At 40.5% G+C, this 25192-nt stretch overlaps 1 protein-coding gene across 4 annotated transcripts in view; it reads left to right on the forward strand.

Annotated features, from left to right (window-relative positions):
- rbks (ribokinase) overlaps window positions 1–25192 on the forward strand; it is a 70722-nt gene that overhangs the window by 22285 nt on the left and 23245 nt on the right. For 3 of the 4 annotated variants that reach the window (XM_041813513.1, XM_041813514.1, XM_041813515.1), the window contains 5 exons: window positions 581–713; window positions 1726–1789; window positions 2203–2265; window positions 5257–5421; window positions 13533–13624. In XM_041813513.1, coding sequence (XP_041669447.1) covers window positions 581–713; window positions 1726–1789; window positions 2203–2265; window positions 5257–5421; window positions 13533–13624 — 517 coding nt within the window. Of the gene's footprint in view, window positions 1–580; window positions 1629–1725; window positions 1790–2202; window positions 2266–5256; window positions 5422–13532; window positions 13625–25192 lie in introns of all 4 variants that reach the window. The other variant, XM_041813516.1, reaches the window with a different exon arrangement.

Raw genomic sequence — 25192 nt, forward strand, 5'->3', positions numbered from 1 at the left:
ACATCTTTGGGTTTTGCTGGTTGCATCATTTGCAAAATTTGGAGCAGCTTGCATGGGCATAGCTTACTGAATGTCTGGGTAAAATGCATTTTGTTAAAGTGATGAAACAGCTCTGTGTTCTGTATGTGATTCTAAATACTGACACTGTGTTGGGAAACATTCATATGATCAATCCTTTCCAGCAGTGTTTCCATTTTGTTGACCTTTATGTGAAATACCTCCACAAGACCAGCAGATAAAATCCTCTGCAGACTTCACAGAAACCTCCTGTTTTTGCACATTTTTCCAGTGATAAATAAAGCTTAACCAGGGAAAGATTTGGCCCTGAAGGGTTATCTTCACATTTTGACATCTCCCATCCCTCCTTGGTTTCAGAGTAGAAGACTCACAAAGCCAAATAAAAACTGTTTTTAAAGTTTGATGCAACATTTCTAAACTTTTATGTGTTGGATTGACAAAAAAGTCAATTCAAAAATCCAGGCCATGCTTTACTCTAAGGAAAAGAATTGTAATTTTCCATCACCCAGTTGCCATAAGGGTCATGTGAAGGTGTTCAATGCCTGTCTTTTTTTATCCCCAGCCAGGCACCAAGGCTACCCAAAGCTGGGGAAACCATCCATGGTCACAAGTTCTTCATCGGTTTTGGAGGGAAAGGGGCCAACCAATGCATACAGGCTGCAAGACTGGGGGCTAAAACTGCTATGGTTTGCAAGGTAAGACAATGGAATCAAGTTTGCAGCCATGCACGGCTTTGTTTTTGTTATACTGTTTGTTTGAATGAATGTGTGCATGTTAGAAAAAAGTTCCACTGCTTTTCCAACCTTTGGCTCACCCACGTCTTACTCAGTACACATAATCAGCAATCATCCACCGAACCAACTAGTTAACAACTCCCAAAAACCTTATGGCATCGTTCACACTTCAGTCATTTTACAACATCAACTCTTCATGCTTCATTTTCTCTTGATCAATACCATACAACATGCATACGCCCACCCACGCTTGTGCGCCTTCAAAAAAGCCTATTCCCATACCACGCAACCCCGAGTCTCCAATCAGTAAGCACAGTGTGGCCTTTCAACCTGAGCACAAAAGCAGCGAAGCCCCACCTCTTTCAGAACAAAGAGGCCCGATCGATAACAACCTAGTGCGGGAGGAGCTCTCCGGGCATGGGGAGAACCCAAAAATAGAAACCCGGGCTTGTCAAAAACATCCAAGACGGAAGGCCGCTCTTCAAAGAGATTGGGGCCAAGCAGCCAATACCAGCCCAACCCATTATCACAGGCAGCTAGAAGTGCCCGCGATTTGGCACGTTTTTTGGAAAGCGTGGGTTCGAAGTAGGCGCCTCGGGGCAAGGTGGGGACCCCTTCCACAACCCAAAGTAGCTACAGATGTGGACATCCCTGTGCGGATAAGGGGAAGAGGGGAAGGAGGGAAGGAAAACGAAAGCGAGGTGGGCCTGAAGAGGCGGGAAGGCGGGGTTATCGTGTCTTGAAGGCTTGGCGCAGCTGGTCGTGTGTTTGCGTGTGTGTGCGTTTGTTGACTTTGTGTGTTCGTTTGTTCACATTTTCGGCGGCGGCACCATGCCAGTATGCTGGCAGGGCACACGAAAATCCAACCCAACTGAGGTTTGAGTATACCACTTTTCAAAAGTTGCCGCTAACCAAGTCTGACCCCGCTTGACACTCTCTTTGTTGTTATTGTTTTGCCTTAAATCTTTTCTAGGTTGGTAAAGACTTCTTTGGAGACAATTACATCCAGAATTTCAAGGACAATGGTGTAAACACAGGTAGGATTCAGGGCTTTTTGCACTTTATGCCAGATTGGTTTCCATTTCCATCATGCATGCTAGTTCAGTTCACAGCAGGGTTTATTTCAGTCTGTATTTTTTCATCTTTTTAGTTACTTAAGGCTTTTGGATATACATATATCGCCTCTATTTTTGTAGCCAATGAAAATTTAACCATGTGGATTTGTTTTAGAGAGACTATTTTAAAAGCTTCACCCCATGCAAACATGTTTGTGGCAACAAACCCAAAAACATTACCCATGCCAAATTCACTTCAAAGAACAATGTTCGGATTTTCATTGTTTTGAATGAAACATACTCATCATTTTTTCACTGTAGTCAAGCGAATGTAACAGACTTTCTTTTGTTGGACAGACTTTGGATTTTGAATCTTTTCTGTCTCCTTGTGTCAGACTTTGTAGGGCAGACCTCTGATGCAGCCACAGGAGCTGCCTCCATCATTGTTAACAGTGCAGGTAAATGCTTTCCCTGCTTTTTTTCAGCACCCTGCAGAGATCCTAAAAGCTTCTTGAGGTCTAGATATGGTCTTGTACACACAAACAATAAAAAGTGCATGATTATTATCACTTTTCAATATTCCACACACACCCACAAGCATACACTGTTCACTAATGAATCCAGAGCTGCTGTTGTCTCACTACTTCTCAAGTGACTGTAAATGCATACGTACACTCACATACACAAATGTTTAAGTGGACCAAACCACGCTGAGTAACCAAATCTCAATCTGCTGTTACATCAGACTTTGCACTTGTAGGTTAATGTACATAATCCTGAAATACTTCAGCCAGCTTTTCAAAAACTGTTCAGCATTTTCAGGAATATATAGTACATTCTGCTAAGTATTTGAGGTTAAACAGTTTAACTCAGTGTTTTTTAAATAAATAAGAGAGGTCTCACTGGAAAGGCATTAATTATGAAGTTGTTATGAAGAATTACTTTGCTTTTTTAGCATTATTATGAAAAGGTCAGCATAATCAATATATTTCACCATTTCATTTCTTTAAAACAATAAATGGTCAAAATAATAAAGGATAGCTGTCACTCCCAGAAAAGCACATTTTTACCCACAGTGTAAAACCCAAAAATCATGCAAACTGTGTTTTTTAAATAAGTAAAATAACTTTTTGACCTCAGTAAGTAAACTAGATATTGTGAGTTGCATTTACTAAAGCTTTTTAGTGCTGTGCTCTTGCACTGAAGTTTAAATAACTTAAGATGATGAAGTAATATTCACTGCAAACCAGTATTTGTTAAGTAGCAGGTACTATTTTAAGTTCAGCTCAAGTTTACTTGTACATTTATGCTAGTTAACTTACTGTTCTCTTACATTATACTTTACAGTTAAATCTTTCACATGTTTTAATTTCAAACTTTCATGCCACTTGGAGTATAACTTATGTTACATCAAGTGGCAGTGAATGACACTGAATCAGGAAGTGCTTTTCCATTGTATTCAATACACCAGCCATGCCACGTGTTCCTCCACACAGGTGGAACCTAACCAAGTGGGTAACTTCACTCACAGTGTGGAAGTGTTTAATGCCCAAGGGCATTCTGGGAAAACTGGTAGATGATTGTCAAAACATTTGAGTAGAATGCTAAAATACTTAAGTGAAGTGACTTAAAGAAGTACTGCTAACTAAAAACTGAAAGTGCATCATCAACTGTGAGAAGCAAGGGTAATGTGACTGTTTTGGTTATTTAAGCTATCTAGTTAAAATAGAAATTAACAGTCCCTCACTTGACTTTCTTACAGTGTGTAATAGTGTTTGAAAAGTGCACTTCACACTTCAAACTCTTCCGTTTAGGGTCCAAGAAGTAAAAATAAGGGACAGGGTACCTGGGAGGTGGAGGGCTAAATGCATTGATATCAAATGGATAACAATAGCAGTAACCAATTTTTATTTAATCTGTAAAAATAATACTTTAAAAATATAAACATGACTTAAAGTGCAGAATAATTGCATAACTATATAATATAAATAAATAATATAAAGTGCAATCAGCTTTGTAAAGACATCAGGCTACTTTACAAAACCTGAAACAGGTTAAACTAAAAGGCAACAAAATGAGCTGATAAGTTGACTTTACTCAAATAAACAATAAAATGGTTTCCTTCAGCCTGCAATTAAACATTACTTGATAAAATCTAGTTGTAAGTACATGTATTTGACTGTCAAGCAAAGTAAACTTAAATTGTGGTAGACTGCATAGCTATCAGGGTTTACAGTGTAAAAGGTTGTATTTCAAGTATATTAATATTGATAAGTTTATAAAGAAGTGGGTACATAACCTTCAAATTTGATGATATATTTCAAAGTGTACCTGAATTTATGAATTTAGAATTAAGTGGGGTTTTTTTTGCTGTTAAGTAAAGTCTTGAATTGACATGGTTTAGGCAGCATCACCACTAAAGGTACAGTATGTGGAATTATTGCACTGAACTTGCACTGCACTGACTTCAGTGTTGATAACTGTGCATTTTAATTGAGTCACAGCATGAAAGTGCAGGAAAAAAAAAAGAACACGTTCATGTTGCCTTGAAATGTTTGGTTTGATGTCGAAGACTGCCATATAAGGAAACGAGAACTGCTACTAGAAGCTGCCATTCTGTTGCTGTATCTCATTAATGTTTTGTGATGTTACTTGCCATGCACCATGATTATTCTCTAACTTTGGCTGCTCGTTCTATCACCAAAGTGCCTCCATGATTCCCCGACCCCGTGACGTTGTGGCCCCACTAGGCATTTCCAAGCCATGTAGAGAAATGCTGCTCACCTCCGCTCACCTTCACTGTTTACGTCTTGCTTTAAACGGAGGACTCTGTTCATTAAAAACTGCCCACCGTGCAGTGGGTTTTCAGTAAACTAACCATTTTCATTTCATGGCTGAATTTTATGTAATAAGGGAGAAAAGCTGTTAATAGTGGGCTCCCTGGTTAATATTGCAAATGATCCCAAAATGCTTTGATGATGAATGTTGCAGAGGCATAATGGGGAAAGAGTTGATCCCATTTCTGTGCCAGCTTAGGGGTAGTAACAGAAGTCTTACAGAGGCGAGACAGGATCCTCAGAGCTATCAAGGGATCACACTGTATCTGACCATGTGAGAACATGTATATAATGTGCTCTCTCATGCTCCAGGAATGCCGTAATGCAATGTGCTTTAACATGGATGGGGAGGTGGAATATGTATGTCTTAAGGCATAACAAAGGTGGAGCTTTGTTTTGAAAACAGAAGTATTCAGTTGCTAGATGTTCTGCTAAAAATATTTCATCTTTATGCACGCAACATATATTACTGTTCACAGTAGGTTATTTTCAAACTAGTATTTTTCAAATCAGATATCAACATGTTTGCCCTACTTATCAGTGAGTCCCCACAATTTGATTACTGTTGGTTGCAGATGTTGCACCTTCTCACTTTTCTTCTTGTGTTTGCAGGTGAGAACGCCATAGTGATTGTGGCTGGTTCGAACATGCTGCTGGGCAGTGAAGAGCTGCAAAGAGCTCTTCCAGCCATCAGACAAGCTAAAGTCCTGGTGTGCCAGCTGGAGGTAAACCCGCAGACGTCCCTTCAGGCGCTACAAATGGCTCAAGAGAACAAAGGTTAGCGACAAAAATTGTGGTAAAAACTGTGGGTTAAACTGAGATTGTCATAAGTTTCTATATTCTTAAACATCATCCATCCATTATCTTCACTGCTTATCCTGTTTGGTGTTGCGGGGGGGCTGGAGCCTATCCCAGCTCTCATTGGGCGAGAGGCAGGGTACACCCTGAACTGTTCACCAGTCTATCGCAGGGCTGACATATAGATCAACATCCAGGCACACTCACACCTACAGCCAATTTAGAGCCACCAATTAACCTAACAAGCTTTTCTTTGGTGATGGGAAGAAGCCAGGGTACCCAGAGAGAACCCACGCATGCACAGGGAGAACATGCAAACTGCACAGAAAGGCCCTGACCAGGAAGCAAACCAGGAACCTTCTCCTCAAATATCATGTATGTCCAAATGATCAAATGTCCATTATTTCAATGATCTCTGATACCAAAAGATACTAAAAAGAAGGAGCTTCAGTCATCTTTGTAACCAAAAGGGAGTCTTGGTGTGTTATAGAGAGTCAGTTTTGGTAAATCTTAAAGGTATGCCAGAACTGGTCAGGAGAAGAGCAAAAACATCTTTCCAACCTAGAAAAACTTTCAGTGTAGTTTTTACTCTTCTTTTTATAAAGAAATTTCTCCTACTTCTGATAAACCTTGTGCTATAGCTGCATCCATGCTAGTCTCTTCAATGGTCGCCATTGTTGACACAGTTGCAGTACAACTGAACCATGCCTGTAGCTACTGCCTCCTTCTCCTCAAATGACAACAACAGTTCCATTCATTCTTAGATGGGGCAAAAACATACCTGATTGACTTTACAAGGTTACATAAATCCATCTAAAAAAAAAGTCATGGATATGTTTATAATGTTAGTAATGGTGGTAATCATATGTGAAGAATTAGCTGTAATCACTTTTTTTATAATGGATATAATGCTGATGTTGGCTGATGTAGCAGTTGTAGACAGGCAGGTCAAAAGTAGTGTAGGCTGATAGTGTCATAATAACAGTAATATGTGTTTGGTATTTTCAGGAACATCCACGTAGACTGATCATTCTGCGAACAACACAATGTACAAATATATTTGCATATTTCTTAGCCCCACCATCTAATAAATACTGCTTACAAAAATCTTTAACATCTGAAAAGTGGCGCTCTTGGAAAACTCTTTAAAGTCCCTCTACTGGAGAATCATATACCAATATAACTGCGTTTTGTTTGATGTCTACTTGATACAATCAGTAAAAATTCTGAAGAGGACAGCATTTCGTCTAAATCGTTGCCTTGGTTTTTTCTGTTTGTTTTCCATATTTACTTTTTCATACACTTATAGAAGCTTCCCACTTTATCACTTCGTCATGTTTGGTGTGCGATGTTGACAAATCCAAAATCTTCACAAGCTTTGTCGTGTCCAGGCTGCTCATTTCTATATCCACCACCAAAGCTCACCACACATTACAAAACAGGAACTTTGCATTTAAACATAACCTACTTTCGACTCCCACTATCCCTCTGTCCCTTCCTCCCTCCACCTTTTGGTGATAACCAGGTTACTTAGCTCATCATCTCTAACAGCTTCCTATTATTAGCACACCTCAGCGTCATCAGAGACGTCTGGGGAGCCTCTCGCCCCTGTCATCCGGGCCTATCGTTTGTAATCGCTTGTTGCTGGCTGCCAGGAACGAAAGAGTCGCAGCCATAACCGGCTTTGCAGATGGGATACCCAGATGGCCTCGCTGAGCGCCACCCTCTTTCCCAGAGACCCCCTCCCCAGCGTGTCGACCATACCACGGGATTAGGCTCAGCATGTGGCGCCAGGAGAGAAGCAAGGCGAGCGAAGATGCTTGGCGAAGATGCCACCTCGGCGCTGCCACAGCAGAGCATTGCGTAAATGAAGTTCTCTAGAGAATGGGTGTTAATGGGTTTGGCGGGGAGGATTTAATGACGCAGGGGTGAAGCGGCGCTTAAATTACGTAAATGTCACCGTCAAGCCACTCTGTGGATGCCAGCTCTCAGGAACACTTGTCAAGATAACCTATTAAGAGTTTATTCTGCTTGCTTGTAATTATTTCAGAAAAAAGACACTGTACAGTATGTATGTTTAGTTCATTGCCATCTACCATTTAATTTTGACAAGTTAATGGAATTAAAGTAATTCTAGAGCTGGGAAGTGGCAGCAGTTGTGAAGTTTCTCTCTTTTTTCCTCTTCCCTCTTCCTCCCCCTCTTCTGTGTCTGTGCAAGAAGCAGTTTTTATATTTCTCATCAGATGCAATTAGAGCCTCTTTAAGCCCTTTCACATCCTCAACATGACTCATTTCTTTTGTGTGTGTTTGTGTGCATTAGTGTACGATTGTGTGAGTGATCTCTGTCTTCACAGTCAGTACGTTTACATGCACGGTTAAGTCGAGCTGTTCAATTAGGATATTTAATGGATGACTGCCCTTGTCCCACTGTATAAGCACGGGGAAAAAAATTATTGCAGATAAGTCACTCTGCTACGCTCTAGGTGGAGATTGATAAAAGCGATGTAGCATCACCTCCTTCTCTCCAGAGTGATGACACCTCTATTTGGGTGAAATCAAACCTTGTGGAGGAATGGCATGGATTCGAAAAGAACAGTAGCAGTGGGATAACTCTTTGAGACCAACAAGAAGAAACACAGGTTACATAAAGTGGAATGACTTGTAAGAAAAATAAAGCTGCTCAGGGCTGCTTCGCACCGGGAACCCTTCCAGTGTGTGAGGTTGCTCCTGTTTGAATGGTACAAAGTACTGCACACCTAGAATGCAGCGCAGGTGGAGTATACAGACTATTTTTTTCTGGCCCTGTATATTTCTGAAGCATGCATTTTCACATGATAATTTTCCTGAAATATGAACCATGACTTTGATCCTGGTCAGGCATTGTGACTCAACACTAAGGATGTTACTAAGGGTCTATTTCTGTATTCAGCTAAACGCTGATTTAAATTTAATTTAACAGACTAGTCTAAAGAAGAGAAAATCCTTGGAAAACAGTCAGATTCCTCACAGGGTCATTGTGTCAGCGGGTGTGGCGTTAGCCTGATATACTCTCTACAGCAAGGCTAACATTACAAGCTAGCGCCACCAGCCTTTGTTCTTCTTTACAGATTGATATTGTGCTTTGATGTGTGGCCTCTTTTTACTTCGGGTGGAAGTTATACGTAAGTTGAACCCTCAACAGCCACATACCACTATATTTCCATTTACTACTTTAAAAACTGTCATATATCATCATACGTTCCTACTACAAGCTAACCACTAAGCCAGTGCTGAGCCTCTCATGTTTATAGCCGTGAAGTGCCAGACAAAAAGTCAGCGGCCATTAACTGAAGTGGTCTCCAGTGGCAGGAGGATCGTTACAGTTTAGAAGACCACTATAGACCAGGATTTCAAGCCTGTGTGATGATGGGTAATTTGTTTAACCGACTCATAAATGTCGCGCCGGCTAATTTGAGAAACAAATTTAACCATTTTAGCAATTAACCGCACTCGCCACCAGCTCCTTACAAGAAACTGGGACCCAAATTCATCTAAAGGCATACATTTTTTCTCCATTTTTCCCAAGACAGCATGAAAATTTGGGAATTTCTCAAGGAGTATTCTAACAAACTTGGGAAAACCATCTTTGTTATCCAGGAGAAGAAGATAAGTTGAAATCTTTAGACAAAGACTAAAATGTACTTACCATCACAGGAAAACCTGAAAATGTATGTCCTGTCCTCTTAGGGCTTTTGTACAGACTTTATGCCATATTTTTTTTTTTCCTGGCACACATTTGCAACCCACTCTTGGGAAGTGACCCACCAGTTGAGAACCACTGAGTTAAACCACTCCTGCACAGGTATGAAAAACAGCCAGTAAAATGAAGAATATGTTTATTTCATTCATGTGCATTAAATATAATGTAGTTGAGCAGATAGCTCTTCAGTCTCTGCTGTATAGAGTCAATCCTTATGAAATTTATAGAACAATAAGAGGGACAATGCAGAGTAACTTGCATAACACAACTGTGGCTGTCTCTCAAAGCAACACAGAAATGTATTGAGTCATTAGAAACTCATGTGCTGATGCAAATGTAAAATCAATGGGTAATCTCATGTTTGTGATATCAGTAACAACCAAATAAGTGTGATTTTGACATCTTCTATAATGGAGCAACCCATGTTGTTACTGTAATATTGGGTTCGAGTTCTGTCTTACTTGTTGTATGTCAAATGCAGAAAATAAAAACATTGTGTTACATTATGTCATATTATGTTATTGCTTGGTACAGTTTTAATAATGGTACTAACACTTCACATTATCCCTCTAGCTCATGGTGATATGAAAAGTTGACAACACAACCTCTGCTATGGCATTAATACTGTTTAACTTCGGGTCTTAGCTTAGGTGGGAAGGCTTTGGAGCATGTGCAGAAAACCTTGGCTAGTTTGGGTCAGATTTATGTGTGTGCATGCACCGTTTGTTTGTCCTGTTCTTTACCTTTCCTCCTAAACTTACTACAACAAACAAAGAAAGACAAACACTACCATGATCTTATTCTCTGTGGCGACCAGACTTTGAACCTCCCTGCATTGGAAAAAAAAAAATCCCAGAGTCATGACACACACGCACATCGTCTGCTGCCAGACGTGACTCAGTATACACACATCCCAGTACTACCACATCTGTCCTAGCAGCTGTGAGCATGTGCGCATTCGTGTGTGTTTTTTTGTGGTTTCACCAACACCTGGAGAGTAAAACAAAGCAAGCTGAGCCTGACATGCTGGTAAATGTGACGTCCGCAGCAGCAGCCTCTTGCATCAGAGGGGCAAATCCCTGCATGCATCCGTTTAATGGGGATTTTACACAAGCTGCTCTTGTGTGCATATTGATAAACTTCCATCCGTATTGCATGTATACTCCAGGAAGCCCTGGGTCTATGCATTTGTACTGCAGCAACACTACTGACGCAAACACTGTGGTAGCACCACAGATGGCAAATGATGGAGCAGATAGTGGAAGACAACATTGTACTTCCTACTAATTCTTTTCATGGCTACTAATAATATTCTGATTATTTACAAAAGTACAGCATGAGTAAGCTTATTACATGATTCAGTGAGACTTTCTCCAGTTTACACAGTATACAGTATGTGGTAAGTGCTGCAATAACTGACTGATTGTTTGCATCGCTGGAGCAAATATAGCATTTGTCAAAGCAATTAATTGTGAACTCAAGCTTACATATCCAAGACTGGGTTTACATGTGTCCAATTGTTTTGCCCAATCTTCACTCCATGCTGAAATTGCCTGTTGACATTTGAACAACATAAATGGTGAAAACGTGTCCAGGAAGAGTAGCTAAGAGTGCTTATTTCTCTTCTAAGTTAGAAGAGTTGAAAGCTCAATTCAAGATGAAAAGGTTAATTGAGAGTGGAGTTTCCATATCAAGGCCTCTTACTTATTATCGCAATGTGATTTTAGTCTGGTGTCCAACAAGATCCAGGGGTGAGTAGCAGTCAGTGTGTTAATGTTCCTTCCACAGTTCTAGCAAGTTAAAAGTCTTGTGGTGTCAAGATTCAGCTTTAGGGGGAAAGCAGTGCTGATATCATCCTTTTGAGGCGGCAGATGAATTGTGTGTCCTTCTTCGGATACCAGTGGGTACACTATGCAATTTTTATTAAATTTGAGTTTCACATCATTGGAAATTTGGCCGACTTTCAGCATGATAGTGCATCATATGTGTCAGACTCCACCAACATTTTACTACACTATAAACAGGTTGATGGTCTTGCCACCTACATTTTTTTAACTAGTTTTATTTTATTTTTCTTTAATTAAAGGAGATTGTCATTCACTGGGATGCAACTTGATCAAAACAGGACTGCCTTTAACTAACATTACAGCACCAGAACACTGACACTGACATTGAACACTGAGAAGGCCTGGCTCGCAATCTGTTCCACTTCATCCCACAGGTGCTCGATAGGGTTTAGATCAGGTCTCTGAACGGGCCAGTCAAGTTCTTCCACAATGAACTCATCAAACCATGTCTTTATAGTCCACTGGGCCACAGTCATGTAGGAATAGAAAAGCCTTTCCTCAAAGCATTGCCACAAAGTTTGAAGCATAGCATTGTCCAAAATGTCTTGGTATGCTATGCTTCACGATTGGCCCTTACTGGAGAAAAGGGCCTAGCCCAAACTCTGAAAAACAGACCCACACTGTTGTCCCTTCTCCACCAAACTTCACAGTTGGCAAAGTGCAGTTGGGCAGGTATGTTTCTCATTATCCACCGAACCCAGACCTGCCCATCTGCCTGCAACACCATCATGCCACAAACCACATTTCCACTGTTCCACAGTCCAGTCCATCTGACACTTGGCGTTTGACTTGGCTTGCATGCAGCTACTCAGCCATAGAAACCCATTCATGAAGCTCCCGCTGCAACTTTTGAGCTTACATTAATGCCAGTGAAAGTTCTGAAATCTTCAGCTATGGAATCAATGGAGCGCTGGCGACTTTTACACACCATGCTCCTCAGTAGTTGTTGACCTCGCTCTGTGATTTGACGTGGTCTTCTGCTTTGTGCCTGAGTTGCTGTTGTTCCTAAATGCTTCCACCTTCTGACAACATCACAGTACTGCACTTGAAGTCACTGAGCTCTTCAGAACGACCCATTTTGTATCACAAATGTTTGCAAATGGAGACTGCATGGCTAGTTGCTTGATTTTTTTTACACCTGTATGGCAAAAATACTTTAGTCCATATAGTGTGTATGCAGTAATACTGAAAAAGTTTATTTTTTCATGACAATTCCCCTTTAAACGATTAGCATCCATCTAGGATTAAACTTACGTTTTTAGGCAAAAGGAACTATGAGTAAGAGATACAGAAGGCTGAAAATGGACTGGGCGGAAGATGGAGATCCTTCCTTTTTTGAAAAAGTGAGGCATCATATTTCTTCAGATGCTGCATTTGCCCTTGAATATGAAGTGAGAGAAATTTAGGGGCAGTTTAGTTGACAGACTGTGAGAGAGAAGAGTTAGAGAGAGCAGAGTGTCATTTATTTGGTGACATGGTTGTAGCTTATATGGTTATACATGCAGCTTGAAAAAGAGAGAGGGAGACATCTCCACTTTTACTCGCGAGCAGCCCAGCATCCACCTCAAAGCGCCAGGTGGCCAAAGCCCTGCACAAACCCACGCAGCTGCTCTCTTATGTGCCCACGCAAACACACACACACACACACACAGCAACTCAGCACACACTTTTGCACAACAGACTTTGATGTCACCAACACTGAACATATATTCCCCTTACAGACACACGCACACGCTCGCACACTTGCACGCGGCTTTATTTTATACACACAGATATCAGAATTAATCGCTTCGTCAAGCTGGGCTTATCCTCACACATACACAGAAATCATGGTATTAGATGCATTAATGCTCTCTGCTCATGAATATGCATGAGACAGTGATGTGCAACACGTACAGAGGATTACTTCTGACAAACACTCCTGCTCTCTCTCCCTCTCCTGTGCTCCTCGACACATACTGAAAGGGTCACAACTCATCTCACCCACACACTGACACACATATATAGGGTTACATACCTTATGTCGAATCTTTTTCACGCGCACAATCCTTGAACTGCAGGGGTTACAGCCTATCACAGAAACAGGATGTAAGGCCGTTCCCACCAGCATTTTTTTCCCTTTTATTCTGTGGTGTTCTTTCCCGGGGAATGCTAATTTAATCGTTTAAAAGGTGTCTTTTTATAGAAGCTTATCCACTTGAGCTTTGCCTGTGAGAGCAGTCCTCAGTGGTATCCCACCAGCCTTTGTTCCCATTGAAAGTTTAATTAAGGTAATGCCAGACCTTGACAGCAAAGCCTAGCAAATGGAAAAGAAACATCACACAACCATAAAATGTGTCACTGAGGAGCACTGTCAAAATTCTTCCCTTTTAAAGCCGAGCTGATATCTGTAACCAAAAACATTTGTACTTCTTAATGAATGAATGATATCCTATGTGACCTGTAGATGAAGAGATCTAACGCTGGCCATTTAAATCTAACCCCTTCTTGTTTTTCTCTTACAGTTAAGACAATATTCAACCCGGCGCCTGCCATTCCTGACTTGGATGCAGGTTTCTACAGAGCCTCTGATGTCTTCTGCTGTAACGAGTCTGAGGTGATTAATCACACTGTGACACAGACACTTAGATCACAGTATTCATCACAGCATCATTTAAGCTTCATCACACAATTACTGCTTTTCTCACACATGCCTACACTCACAATCATGGGAGCAACAAGAAATACTAAAGCAAGCACTACAATACAAAACTATCACTACTACCATCGTGGACATAAACATAAAATGTAAGTCGGTCATTTTTCAATATCAGTTTCTCTAATTCAGCCTAAAAAGCAGGAAATATTGCTTTATATCTGCACCAGTGACACCCAGATGGGTTATGTTTTCCAGCTGCTCATCCGTCCATTATTCTGTCTGGGCCACCCTTATGAGCTCAATATCTTGAGAATGCCTTTACAGATTTTTATCACACTTTGCACAAATGTTCACCCTAACCAAAGGATGACCCGATTTGAATTTGGGGATTATATGTCAAGGGCATTGGACCCCATGTATACCCCTTGCTCTCCAGGTCATTTGTGTGAATATCTAGAGTGCGTTGAGGGATTTCCTTCAAACCTTGCACAATATTTCCCTTCTTTAGGATGAACTGATAACATTTCTGAGCCAAAAGAGGTCTTGGTCTCATGTGCATCCCTTGCTTGTGACTCAATATCTCTGTGAGGGATTTCCTTCAACTTTGCACAAACATCCACTGGAACTTAAGATTAGATTTGAAGATCAAAGTTACTGGTCTCATGGTCATTCCCTGCTTTAACATTTTTACCACAGAAAATGCCCAAGCCCCTGCTCCCCTCTTCATTATACTTCCACTGTCAGGCAATAGGTTGTCCACAGGGTCTTGAAAAGTATTAAAAGTTGATAAAATAAAACATTTGGAAAAGTCAATGATGCAAGACTATAAGGTCTTCAGTCTAGCAGGTTGCTAATTCTTTATTCATATAGAGGTTGTAGGCTTGTTTTACATTTTGTATATGCTTAGTATTTAACTGCACTGCTTATATCACAGATAAGAAATTGGAGATGCAACAGGGGTTTAAAGAGGATCTTAAAATAGTCAGTCCCTGGTTAATTGGAAACTTAGCAGAGGCATATGACCACCAGGTGGTATTTCCAGATTTTGCTTTCAGACCGCTGATTCCCAACACAAGTCATTTTTCAACATCGCTGGTGACGGTTGCAGCTGTCTGAACTGAGCTGTTGCTGCTCAAATCAAGCCCACTGACCGTGCTGCCTGCAGATCGCTTTGTCAAATTGCAAATAGCTGGTTTTTGGAATTTGCAAGCAGATAAATATGAAATGGAACATAGAAATCTCATTTTGATTGGCTAGAAAAACCAACAACTGAATACTGAAGTGGAATATTTCTTTAGATTAAAACAAGTGGTAAATGTTGGAAATAATTACAACAATCTGTCCCCTCCGTTAGCTGTGCAGCATCCACGGCACTATACTAGCTAATACATGAAAGATTTAAGGCTGTAGGAACTAAATTTCTTTTTTTTTATTAAACATTGTTCTCGGCAGATATCTCAAGTAGTTATCTTAACTTCAAGAAGACAGAGCTAGAGTCATTTTCGTTTTTATATGTGCTGTGAAATTTCCCTATCCCTGCAAAGCAGATGGATTGGCCAGATTCCATGTCTGTCCTCTGGTGGATCCATCTTACAAAGCTACAATCTTAAATGATTGTGCAAGGTCCGAGAACGGAACAGACCAATCCAGCATCATTTGAGGAGAACAACACGTTAGCTGCTGCGGCACCGGCTGCTGCTGGTGTAGTGATTAGCTTGAATGTAGCTATTGTATAGCGTCGCTTTATCAGAACTTGGTCACATTTCTTTGTTAAAACAAGAGCAAAGTTAGAAATTCTCTTGGCAGAGAAGATATTTTCACACTTCCCCCGACCAACCTTGGCATGAATTTTATCCATCAGCAAGCTTTGCTGGTTAGAAACTACAGCAATGCCTGTCTGTTGAGCTCAGGTTACTACCAGAGCTGTGCATGCCTGCTACCTCATTTTGTCTTGTAGCTCTGATTGGCCCGTGGTTAATGTGACATACAGAACATTTGTCCAGTCACCTTCAGGGAATTTTTTTTAAAGTCCTGCCCCTTCCAAACACTTTGTATGGGTGATTTCAGATGAATGTAAACTATATCTTAGATGAAAAAAGTCTATCTGGTGTGTGAGGTTAAAATTCCACTGCCACACTAAGATGGTGATGACAAAGTAATTAGAAAAAAAATAATTTTATGCTGTGGGCGCCGCAAAATTTCAAGTTCTGACCCATACGTAGATCTACAGGAAAATGAAAAAATGGGTTGTCAGTTCAACACAGAGACTGACAAACATATTTTTAATCAATAGCCAGTGGATGGGTATTCATGCTCTGAAACAGCAACTGTTGTTTTTAGTTTTGTAAGGGCCAAATAAGACTTACATTTCCTTTAATATCAAGTGTTGCTTCTTAACAGAAGAAAGAAAAAATATGAGAATAGACTAATAGAGTGAATACAGCTGATGTTTTTGACCAATGCTTCCTCTTGTGTTGTTTCCCAGTCACGTGAACTTAACTCCTATAAAGACAAAGCAGCTAATGTTAGTTTTAATTTATGGCATCCTGTTGCGACTCCCACACAACTGGCTACCACTTGTAAGTCAATCCATGACAGCACAAATGAAAGCAGCAAGTTGACGGAGAGCTTTACTGCCTTTCAAGTAACATGTGGTCGGTTACCCATGTAGGTCATAGACTCTTCTGTAGATACACTTCTTCTCATGTTTTTAGTGAAAGGAAAAGATCAGAGGTTTGAGATGTTTTGAGCGCCCACACCCACACCTTTCCACGGTGACTGAACCGTACCTCCTGGGTCACGACTCCTGCCGACACATCAATAACCTTGCTGTAGCCTTTAGCCGTAGATGTAAACGCTCTGGTATGAAGAGAGTTTCTCTCCACCCTTTTACAGTAAAGACCGGTGTCATGGCCCCACATGTAACTGTCAGGTGTTGACAGATGAGCGACAGAGGGCAGGGATAGATGGGAATCGTAGTAAAAACAATGAGGCAGATGTGCACTTTGGCTGAGTCAGCCGCCTCCTCAGGGATAAAGTGGATGTGAGTTTGCCCGGGAGCGTGTATTTGATGTGGTGATGCAGGGCAGAGAGGAGCTGCAACCAGGTGTGGGGACATGAAAGGGAGAGTTGACGAAAGCACAACATGTCTTCTTTTTTTTTAAAGAGTGTCAGGTCACAGAGGCACAATCATGTTGTATTTTATGTAGTATGCATGGGAGGATAGAACACAACGACGGTATGCAACCTGCAACAGTACAAAGATGAAGCAACATTTTTAAGTCTGCTTTACTGCAGTATTTCAAATCAGATGCATCCCATGTAAAGGGGAATGCATTATCCTAAGAATGTATGCAATTCAGGAAAGAAAAGAAGAAAAAACAACTTATTTTTTAACTAAGAAAAGAGTTTAAATTAGCTTTTAACATGCAATGATTGAAAAATGTTATAATGTCTTAGTGTCTTGAGGACTTATACTGATTTCCAATAACTAATAGTTGTGTTTTAATTATAAATCCTGATAAACTGGAGCACCGTAAACAAATCAAGCATTTCTTTTAAAGCATACTCATACAACACTCACTGTCTGACATGAATGACACATTAGCTCAAGCCCATTTAGGAGGCAGAGAAAATCAGCAAAGTGGTTCAAATAAGAGCACTTTAGATGCGCGGAGGTATGAACACTTCCTTGAATTTGTTGGACAAAAGGACAAGAATGTGACGGTGAAGTGTAAACTGTGCCCAGGGCAGAAACAACACTTCACTGCTGTAAAAACTTAAAATCTTCCCAAAAACCTGCAAAGGCAGCGGCTAACACAAAGCTAGAAGCTAAAGACCCCCAAAGAGCCCCATTGAGGCTAAAGATGATGCTGACACACCAGGCAGCCAAAGCTCGATTTTCCACAGCAGCAACAGGTAACCGCAAACAAGATAAATAGGCGTGTGGAGGAAATGTTACCTTCTGTGGCCTTGTTCTTGACATATTTTTGTGTGAGGTGCTGTTATGGTCTGACTTTCACAACTTTGCTGTCATCTTTTTTGTATTTAAGAGCAGAAAGAGGAGATCTTGTGAATGCCCTCCTTATTAGAATACGAATTTGTGCTAATTGTAGTGTTATGTAGAACTATTAGGAGGCAGTGATTCTTCTTTGTTGACTTTTTTATGGCATTCCCTTTAGAGCTGTTTGGTCTGGTTCTTTGAAGTGGTGTGAAAGCTCATTGGAGCTCTGGTCCACTTGAAAATGGGGGTCTCGGTTTGCTTCCAAATGTACCCTGGTGCAGTTCATTTGAGGTGTGAAAGAAAAGTGGACCAATCTATGAACCAGAGGCAGGAAGTGGCATGAACTGTAATGATTCGTATATGCATTCAAAAACATGTCAGAACTGTTGTCCCTCGCTCTCTTTATGGCTCGCCTCCTTCCTCAGCAAGAACAACATGCTGGACAGTTTGCTGCTTTGCTTGCTGCTCATACAAGGCGCCTTCTTGTAAAACACAGATATCATATGAGCACTAAAGCAAAAGTAGAAATCCTCAAATAGCATAAATTTGGTGTGACTCTGGTTTCTGCTCTGGCCAATACCAGTGTTAATTTCGTCGACTTAAACTATGACAAAAAATGTTCATCAATAGCCTTTTTTCCATGACAAAGACTAGACCAGGCAAAAATAGATCTTTAATGACTAAAACTGACTAAAAGTAAGTTTAGTTTTTGTCAACATGACTAAAACTAGACTAAAATGTAATTTAGTTTTTGTCAGACATTCAAAAGCCGTGATATTTCTCCACTGTGGGTAAATCTGTCTAAAAACAATGCATCTGTATCTCTTCTGCCTCTCAGCTGTAGAAAGCAGGGACCCCAGGTTTTGCAGAGTACATAGAACACACTACCATGACTTAATACCAGATTTAGGCAAGAGAATAAATGCTTGGACTAAAACTAGACTAAAACTAACAAGAAAGACTAAAATGTGACTTAAAAGACATGTAATCAGAAGACCAAGACTAAAATTAAAAAATAGCTGTCAAAATTAGCACTGCAAAAGATGAGCAGTTTGGTTGTCTTCTACGTCATCTTTTCTTCGTTATCTCTGTGGAGACAATAGCATCACAAATGTATAACAGCTTGATGTTATCCAGATGGTTTGGTTCCTTTGACAAAGGTATGAATGAATTTGAACCAAACCCATAGACTGTAGAAAGAATTGGACAAACCCTGTGTGACGTCAGCTGTCTGACGTCAGCTGTCTGCTTACAATAGGTGGACTCAAACAGCTCTTGAAGCCAATCCGTAGAGGCTTCCATATTGAAATCGTGGCCTCAACCAAACTTTGGATAAACCTAATGGCCTGCCCACTGAGCGCGACTTCCTGTCAGCATTCTGGTTGACAGAAACGTAGCTTCTGCCTGTTGAGCTATCTGTCACTCAAATGAGACATGCCAATCAGCCCGCAGTGAGGTTTTTCCCAAATATAATCTAAACGATTCTGGTACAAAAAAATTCACCCCCCATGCAGTGAGAAGACATGAAGATTATTAGACATTTTGGACGCTTGTGGTATTGCAATTATTTGCACTTCTGCATTGGCTTCATTTTTCAGGACTGGAGGTTACCGTTCGACCAAACCACAGGAAAGTGCAACAATGTTGCAACTTTGGCCACCAATCAAACTAAGTCCCCAACTAACAGGTATGAAAATGACTTAACATGACTTGATCAACATAATTCCCACCAGACATACTCAGCTGCTAACTTTTATCTCAAGGAGCACATATACACCAAATCCTGCCTTGTAACATCGCTTCTTGGGTTGACATCACTCATGTATCCTTGCGCCTTTTACTGCATGAAATAGTGCCTTTACACTATATTACACTAATGTGGGAATATGTAAGTTTTAGTGCTGTATTTTTCAGGTAAATGGACTTCATTATGACCACGCTGGCTGTTGCCTTCTCCCATACGGTACCACAAATTGAGGATGCACCAATGCATTGATTTTGCCAGTCATTATCATCCCTGTTGACAAACATCAGCCATCAGCAAATAATGTGGTATAAGCAGATATTGGTAGCCACTGAGACAGTCTATCCGTTGTGCTCAGTTTAATGCTGGCATCTAGTAGATGTAGCTGCTGGTTCATCTTCTCGTTAGGCAGAAGTGACCTGTTGGGCAAACTGGTCAAGGTTAGAAATCAATGGAAAGTTGGAAGTAGGAGTCTTAAATCAAAAGAAAGGAAGAAAAAACACCTGTCTATAGCAGTATTAAGTAAATTGTATTTTTGTAAGCAAATCCACCCAGATTTTTACAATGTGCATGTTTACCACATATACTGATAGTGCTAACAACTTGGCACACGCCTATCCGTGAAGTCACTTTTAAATTCCCAAAGCCTGAAAAATGTTAAGTTGTTTCCATTTGCTAATTTTTATGCCGTTAAAATTCAAACCAAAACACAGTAAACATAACTAAACATTGCTAATCCAATGTAATCAACTTTAATATATAAAAGAATACAATTAACGTTACTAACGGCACTCTAGTGATGTTTGAAGTCTTTTGCTCAAAGCAAACCTATGATTAAGCAGAAATCTCAAGGCACTCTGTATTTGTACAGAATAGCCTCTTTTATGATGTCTTTTGTTGTTATGTGCTAATAGCATAGTCGTACAAATTCCTACGGCACGTCTAGATTTGTTACAGTGATACGACAATTATACGTACAACTTCCACACGGAAGCAAATTCAGGTGTATACGCAAAAGTTGTTTTGTTTTGTCGTATCGGCATTTCATCCACACGGAAACTGTGTTTCGGGTGGCTTTAAACGATACTTTTTGAAAACGGGTCCCAGAGTGCATAAATCCGTAAAAGACTACCGTTTCATCTTCATGTGGACGGCTATCCGCATCTTTCTTGAAACAATTACATCACACATAGCGTAGCTTTCTTAAGGCAGCTGCGCGGGTCTGGCCAAAACAATCTTCTTCTCTCTTTTTGTGCATTTCTGGGGCAGCGTTACAGCGCCACTTACAGGCTTGGCATATGCACTACATTGTTTTCTGTCGTTTTCAGTGGTTCCGTGTTTATGCGGATATTTCCTGAAATGATTCCGTCTTTACGGAAAACTTTTTCAAAATGAAATGGCAACATATCGTTTACGTCTCCGTGTGGACGGGGCCCTAATGTATGCATGTCTTCATGTTTGTAAGTAGACCCAGCCAAAGACTGCAGCTCAGGAAAAACAGGAAATAAAACACAGACAAACACAGGATCTGCTGCTGTTAGTTTTCATAGAAAATCAAATCTACTGGTTATAAATTGTACACTCAGTGCACACAGGATTGAGGCTTCAGGCGCATTTGCCTGCAGATGTTGGCAGTGGTCTGGGTGTTTACAGCACAGCTGCAAAGTGTGTTGTTTTTCCTTCACTTGTGCTAACATTTACCATGCACAGTGTATTTACTTGTCAAGTATGTAGAAGAGAAGGCTATTTCAGCTTTGATTTACAGTCTTCATCTTTGCTTGTATTACAAACAGATGTCAGCTGTAACTTTTTCAAACTAGAGTGTGCGGCCTAGAACAAGCAGCAGAGCCAGACTGAAGCTGCAGCTGATACATCCTGTTTATGTAGGCACTGCCAGGAGGGATGGTCAGCAGGAGAACTGAGATATCTCTGTCAGTTTACAGGTAAATCTCAAACAATAAGAAAAGCTGTGGAGAAATTCATTTTCCTCTTATTCAGTTCAAAAGGTGAAACTTTTCTGTACTGTACACGTGATGTGCAGGACTGTTTTTGGATATTTTGATAAGTAGGGATACACCATATTGGCTCTTTGCAGATATCCTACATGCCAAACTCAGGTGAATATGCATACACATTTTTTACTTTAAAAGATCAACAAATGTCTCCTTACAAATCAAGGGTGAGTCTAGCAGAGCTGAAAGACCAGCAGGTGAGCAGACAGTCTGGTAGTTGTTTTATGTTAGGGCTAAGGACTTACCTCCGCCAAGGAGGTTATGTGATCGGCAGGGTTTGTTAGTTTTTTTAGTTTGTTAGCAACATACCTCAAAATGTCATGGATGGATTTTGATGAAATTTTCAGGAAATGTCAGAAATGGCATCAGGAAGAACTGATTAGATTTTGGGAGTGATCCGGATCACCAGCTGGATCCAGGAATTTTTTTTAAGGATTCTGTACTATCGGGAGATAGGGCTAATGGAGGAGGTCTGCGCTCTCCGAGTGCTTTTCTAGTTCAAAATACAACCACCTTTACCTGCTGATACAGTTGTATATTTTACCGATATTAAAGTCTGATAAATGATTGATACAGTCAATATGTACATTGATACATGAGCTTTAAATATTGGCAGAAATGAACACAGATATTTAACTTTATAAACTATCTGCTGATAGGGGCGTACAGGGCGCTTTGTGGCACTCTGAGTTTTTCTCTACTAAGTTTACCCCTGCAGTGTAAAACGATCTGTTGCATTACTCACATTTAGTTTCTGATTAATGAGACATGCAGCCAACAGCTGAGGGGTGTCTGACAGACACGCTGGAGGAAAGTAGAGGCAGTGAGGAGAGGAGAGGAGTGAAAGTTGAGGCGAGAATCTGCATGCATTATGCACTAAGTAAACACTGTATTCCTCTCACTGTGACTCCATGGAGGTATTTAGCAGAAGTAAATTTATTGCACTGCAGGAGTATTTATTTTCTTTAGTCTGCTGGTAACATGCAGTTTGGATTTCCACCCGAGGGGGATGATTCAATCAGGTGACAGAGGATCAGCTGTGGTCTACTTCTTTACTAACGATTTTAAAATGTCAGGAACAACAAAAAAGGGCACTTTCCACTTCAGTTGGACCATTTAATAGTAGCTGCAACACTGCATCTATAAAGCCTGTTAATCTCCAAAGACATTTCTTACCTTGACAAGAAATGTTGTGAAATTTAGTCTCGCATCTTATGGCACAAGATCTTTTCAACCCACTAGCAAGCAGTAAAGCCATTGGTGTGGATGCAGCTAAATGTTATCCTTAATGAAATATGTTTTTGCACTTCTCTTGACCAGCCTCTACAAGAGTTTGATTTGCCAACTGGCGCCACTGATAGTTAACAGCAATAACAGCTGCCTGCTGAGGGACTGCACACACCTAATACATCATATATATTGTTGCTCTGGCCTGTAATGACTGTGACTGAACGTCTGCCCTCTCACCCTCATAGATTTTTTCAAAGGTTTTGCCTTTCCCAAAAACAGACTTCCCAGATGGATGTAAAATATATTTCCAAAGCAATGAATTTGTGAGACAGTTGAAAAATATTTACCATATTTACTCGTTCTTGCGATCATTGTTTTCAGTACCACCTTAACTTTATGATTTTTTTTTCAATTTACCTTACTGTATTTGATATAGGACCTTCAAACACACACACATATGAAACAGAATTCTAAATGCCCAACTTCAAAATACTTTTTTTCCTTATATATACAGACACCAGTTGTAGCTCAGTGGGTGGAATCTTTCGTTTTACATGTTGTGGGTCTGATCCCCATTTGCTCCAGTATGAATGGGATTAGCTATCACTGATGGCCAGTTCTCCACACCAACCTCTGCCATCAGTGTTAGTGCTTTTAGATAAACACCATTCTGGTTCTGGTTCCTTTCTGGAGCATCAGAACCTTTGTCCTTTCTTCCTTTCTTCAGCCTGCGTTCACCCCAGTTTAAACAGAACCAAAGTGGGAGGACGTGATGGACATGTATCACCACGTCCTGCTCCCCTGTTTCCCAAGTCTGTCTTGCTGTCCCAGTATTCCATCTTCAGTTCAGCATATAACTTGCTCTTCCTTGCTCTACTCTCCAGCTTCGTCTGGAATTCTGTCGAGGCTCAGATTGCAATCAAACACTTTGTCTCTTCAGCAGACCACTTTTTCTCCATTGCCCATGTGTCTTCACTACTTAGACACGTCCACTGGTGATGTTTACGAGGAAGAGTCACCTTATTTTGGTTCCAGCTAAGAACTAACTTTTCAGGTTTGGAACCAATTTTTTTTTTTTCAGTTTGAACACGCCTGCTGGTTCAAAATTAGGTTTGGGAATCAGAACTGGCATGGAGCCCTGGGTGTGACCTGCGGTGTGAAAGCACTTTAAGTCGTCAGATAACTAGAAAAGCACTATACAAGCTCAAGTACATTTACCAGTTTGCCCCATGACCCACTTTTGGGTCCCGACCCACCAGTTGATAACCAGTGGCTTAAAAAAAATCACGCTTTCCAAACAAAGTGATTGCAATACAAAAAGTGGCTTTTTTTCATCCTATCATGTGACAAAAATAGTGCATGATGTTTTGCCAGCATTATTGTTGACTTCTAAGGTTTAAGTCATGAATATGTGCATGTTTTTTAAAGGGGACATATTATGCAACAATTACTTTTCAGGCTTTTCATAAACAATATGTGCCCCAGGCCTGTCCACAATCCCCTCAAATACAAGAAAAATACACCCCCACCCCCCACCCCACCTTTCAGAAAATGTGTGCTGAAACAAGCTGTTCTTAGATTTTACCCTCATGATGTCACATGGGGAGTAAGCACCCACCCCCAGGTTTGGTTGGCCCTCCCCACTTGGAGGAAAGGTCCACCGTCATCTGCTGATTTTCCTCTCAGCTGGCAGCTGAGATGCTGGATAGCTCAGTGGGTTACCCTGCTGACTTTGATCTGGGAGATTGATGGTTTGAATCCCAGTCAGGTCCTTTGGATGAAAGTGTTTGTAACATCAGGAGTGCCACATCCATTTCCTGAGAGGGGTGTGGTCAGGGGCGGAGTCAGACAGCTCATTAACATTTAAAATCACAGACACAGAAACAGCTCGTGCTGAGCAGGGCTGAAACAGAGGGGTTTTTAGACATCCAAAAATTCAATATTAGAGTGTTTTTCCAGCAACAAACTTCACAGGCATGTTTTGAGGACCTATAAGAACAATAGAAACTTGTCTTAAAAGGCCAAAATATGTCCCCTTTAATGATACAAAAGTGGTAAATAAATAAAGAAGTGTAGTAAAATCAAGTTTAAAATTGTTGTATTGTTTTTAATTTAGCATATTTGAGCACAGATAAGTGGAAAAGTAATCATTGTACAGTCATATTAGCACTATATTGTAAGAAAACTTTGAGGAATGTCAGAGTGTTCTTAAAAACTGCATTAGTGGGTTTAAAGAACAAACTTCTGTAAGTTTACGTCATGCTCTTGTCGTGTTACTGTAAAGACTTTAATTTGTACCTTTTGAATCTTTTTGCTGTTTTAATCCTGTATCGACTGCTGCTCACTTTAACATGGAAAAACTGCCTCACATTTCACAAACTTTCCACCTGAATAATTTATTTTAAAGGCCAGTTTAGTCTGGAAACAATCTCATTACGTAATTTGTGCAAAAAAAAAGGCAATTTAAAAGTGTCTGTCATGACTTAATTTATACAGGAAACAACTTTTTTTTTTTCTCGATATGCTTCTTGAAATAA

This window comes from Cheilinus undulatus, linkage group 18 (assembly GCF_018320785.1).
Source record: "Cheilinus undulatus linkage group 18, ASM1832078v1, whole genome shotgun sequence".
NCBI lineage: Eukaryota > Metazoa > Chordata > Actinopteri > Labriformes > Labridae > Cheilinus > Cheilinus undulatus.